This window comes from Molothrus aeneus, chromosome 25 (genome assembly GCF_037042795.1).
Source record: "Molothrus aeneus isolate 106 chromosome 25, BPBGC_Maene_1.0, whole genome shotgun sequence".
NCBI classification, from domain to species: domain Eukaryota; kingdom Metazoa; phylum Chordata; class Aves; order Passeriformes; family Icteridae; genus Molothrus; species Molothrus aeneus.
Window position 1 is genome coordinate 1008333 of NC_089670.1, and position 3576 is coordinate 1011908.

Genomic DNA, 3576 nt, shown 5'->3' on the forward strand with positions numbered 1-3576 from the left:
CAGTCAGGGCTGTGCTGCATCCCCAGTGAGGGCTGTGCTGCATCCCCAGTGAGGGCTGTGCTGCATCCCCAGTGAGGGATGTGTTCCATCCCCAGTGAGGGCTGTGCTGCATCCCCAGTGAGGGATGTGTTCCATCCCCAGTGAGGGCTGTGCTGGATCCCCAGTGAGGGCTGTGCTGCATCCCCAGTCAGGGCTGTGCTGCATCCCCAGTGAGGGCTGTGCTGCATCCCCAGTGAGGGCTGTGCTCCATCCCCAGTGAGGGCTGTGCTCCATCCCCAGTGAGGGCTGTGCTGCATCCCCAGTCCGGCTGCAGCTCTGGGGTGACCCCGAGTGCTGGTTTGGTTGCAGATGGAGAAGGCCAATGCCAGGATGAAGCAGCTGAAGCGGCAGCTGGAGGAGGCAGAGGAGGAGGCCACGCGCGCCAACGCCTCGCGGCGCAAGCTGCAGCGTGAGCTGGACGATGCCACGGAGGCCAACGAGGGGCTGAGCAGGGAGGTCAGCACCCTCAAAAACAGGCTAAGGTCAGTGCCCCTGGAACCCTGGGACTGGGATTGACCTGAGCCCACAGAGACCCCTGGGGCACATCCAGCTGGGGAGCTGCTGGGGTTAGGGGATGGCTCAAATGGGAGCCTGGCGAGGAGAACAAGGATATTCCATGGGGATACTCCTGACAGCTGCAGGGATGGATGGGATATGGGGAAGGAGTCCTTCCCTGGCAGGGTGCCCAGAGTAGCTGGGGCTATCCCTGGCAGTGCCCAAGGCCAGGCTGGACAGAACCTGGAGCGGCCTGGGACAGTGGGAGGTGTCCCTGGGACAGGGGAAGGTGTCCCTGGGACAGTGGGAGGTGTCCCTGCCTTGGCAGGGGTGGGATGGGCTGAGCCTTGAGATGCCCCCAGCCCAGCCCAGCCCCTGCCGTGCTCCTGGGCGGGCCCGGGCGCTGCAGGAGCCGCTCCCAGCGCTGCTCTCCGTTCGCAGGAGGGGGGGACCCATCACCTTCTCCTCGAGCCGCTCGGGCCGGCGGCAGCTGCACATCGAGGGCGCCTCGCTGGAGCTGTCGGACGACGACGCCGAGAGCAAAGGCAGCGACGTGAACGAGGCTCCGCCAGCCCCCGCCGAGTAGCCCCGGCCCCGCCTGCATGCAGAGACCTTTCCAGCCCCGCAGGAGCGCCCCGCAGGAGCGCCCTGCCCTGCCCTCGGAACTGCCTTGTGGCCGGAAAGCTGCCTTACGACCCTCGGCATGTGCTACAAGGTTCCTTATCATAGGTCAACCATGTCTTAAGGCTCTCCAGCCTCACCACACTGTACCCTGCTTCAGATATAGGTACAACTGCTTTTTTATATATAGTAAACAACCGGGATCGTCTCTGTTCAGTGCATCTCTTTTCCAGATACTCATTGTAAAGCCATTTTATAAAGCATCATGTGAAGGATGAAACTTTTTTTTTATCAATCCAGAAGCGTCATTCCCAGCGGGTGGGGGGCCAGGACAGACCCCTTGCCGTGGCTGTGCATGCCTTGTGTCCAGCAGCATCCTTCAGGCTCCGGGCTGGCCGCAGCCTCTCGGATCAGTGAAGACCAAACCGCTCCCGTTTCTTTCTTTTCTCCCAATTGTTGTGATCCGCACACGACCCCTGAGTGAACTGTGAAAAACGGCCTTGGGAAGTGTTAGAGGGAAGTGTAGGGATGAGTGAGTAGTGTCCGTTTTTATCCTGCAATCCCATTTGAAGTGTTCTCAGCTCCATCCGTTCGTCTCCATGCAGTCCAGGCACACCGAGGTGGGTCCCGTCCCCGCACAGCCCAGAGCCCTGCAGCCGCCCGGGCTGGGACAATGTGAACACCAGTGGGAAATAAACACACAGCACAGGCACAACTAATTTATTAATGTGAGGCCGAGCCAGGCCCTGGGAGGCCCCGGGTCCTGTGGGGCCGGGGCTCCCGCCCTGGATGGATGGATGTTGCCTGCCTACAGTTAACATGCCAGTGGATGTGAATCCTTTTTTTTTTGTTGTTGTTGTTTTGTTGTTGTTTTTTTATTTTGAGCAGTATTACAGTGAGTAGTTAGCGTTCTTTTTGTTTAAATAGCTGAAAACTGACATTACAGAAAGTGCCTTAGACACTACAGTACTAAGACAACGTTACATATATAATTTGCCTATATAACAATGATTTAATGTATTAATTTTGACTGTGCTTCATATCATGTACCTCTCTAGTCCAAGTGGTATTATTGATATTAGTGACAATGAATCAGTGTTAACTAGGAAACTTCTTCTGCCACATGCTCAAAACCCATGGATTTCCCTTTTTGGTTAAAAGCTTTAACATCTGTCGCAAAGGTTTTGTTGTGTGTGTTTGGATATTTTTAATCAAACTGGCTGTTGACCACCAGGCGTCTGACTGCAAATATCTTGTTTTCTTGTATACCCATATTTCTAGACAATGATTTTTGTAAGACAATAAATTTATTCATTATAGATGCGGCCGCCTGCTCTGTTTACTTACTGGAAGAGCTCTCCCGAGGCTGGCATAGACCTTAATAAACGAGATATGACTGGAAGCTGCCTTTTCCCTTCTTCCTCTTTTGTTTGCTTGCTTTTGTTTTTTTTGTTTTTTTTTTTTTTTCCTTTTATTTTGACCTAAATACAGCATCACTGGCTTGGTCCGAGCTGAGCCTTTGCCTTTGAATGCCACTGGCAGGGCCCAGCTGGAGCACAAAGAAACTCTGAGCTGTGGCACAGGCTCTGGGCTCCTGCCTGCTCCTCAGCAGTTACATCCCATATTTTGGGGTCTTGGCGTGCAGAGCCTGCCCTGGAGCTGGGCAGGAAAGGCCTGGGAGCTGCAGGAGCTGGAGGCCAGGGTGGGAGGTTTTGGCTGGGTCTGGGACCAGGGTGGGACGGATGGGAGGGGAGGAGGGAGAGGGGGTGCCCATGGGGAGGGTGACCCCGCTGGGCTGGGGCTGAGGCTCTGGCAGGAGCTCCAGAGGAATGGGATGGGCTGCCCGGGGTAGGGCAGGGCCCCCAGGACAGGGGCACAGCCCCGGGCATGGACACGGGCAGGACATGGTCACAACCTCAGAGCTGGACACGGGCACAGCCCCAGGGCCCCCGGGACAGGGGCAGGACACGGGCACAGCCCCGGGGATGGACAGGGGCAGGACATGGGCACAGCCCCAGGGTACCCAGGACAGGGGCAGGACACGGGCACAGCCCCGGGGATGGACAGTGGGACCCGGGCACGGAGGGGATGGAGCAGCCCGGGAAGGGGAAGGGATGGAGCAGCACGGGAGGGATGGAGCAGCCCGGGAAGGGCCCCAGCCCGGCTCCTGTGCACAGGAAACTCCTTCCAGCTGCTCTAAGGAAGTAAAAATCCCCCGGAAGGCTCAGCTGGAGGCTTCCAACACGTACCCAGCAGCAGAGGCTGGGACGGCCCCAGCAGTGCCCGTTCCCCGGTGCCCAAACTGAGCACCAATCCCAAGGGAAGGGGTGTGGGATAATGTGGCACTGCCTGAACACTGCCCCCCCCTCCCCAGGGCTGGCAGAGAACCCTGCTGGACAAAGTAAGAGCCACAGCCACTGG

At 57.6% G+C, this 3576-nt stretch overlaps 1 protein-coding gene across 2 annotated transcripts in view; it reads left to right on the plus strand.

Annotated features, from left to right (window-relative positions):
* Nucleotides 1-2557, plus strand: part of MYH10 (myosin heavy chain 10) — a 90658-nt gene extending 88101 nt beyond the window's left edge. For both annotated transcript variants that reach the window (XM_066565777.1, XM_066565778.1), the window contains 2 exons: nt 349-521; nt 976-2557. In XM_066565777.1, coding sequence (XP_066421874.1) covers nt 349-521; nt 976-1120 — 318 coding nt within the window. In that variant the 3' untranslated portion in view covers nt 1121-2557. The remainder of the gene's footprint in view (nt 1-348; nt 522-975) is intronic.
* Nucleotides 2558-3576: the final 1019 nt, after the last annotated feature.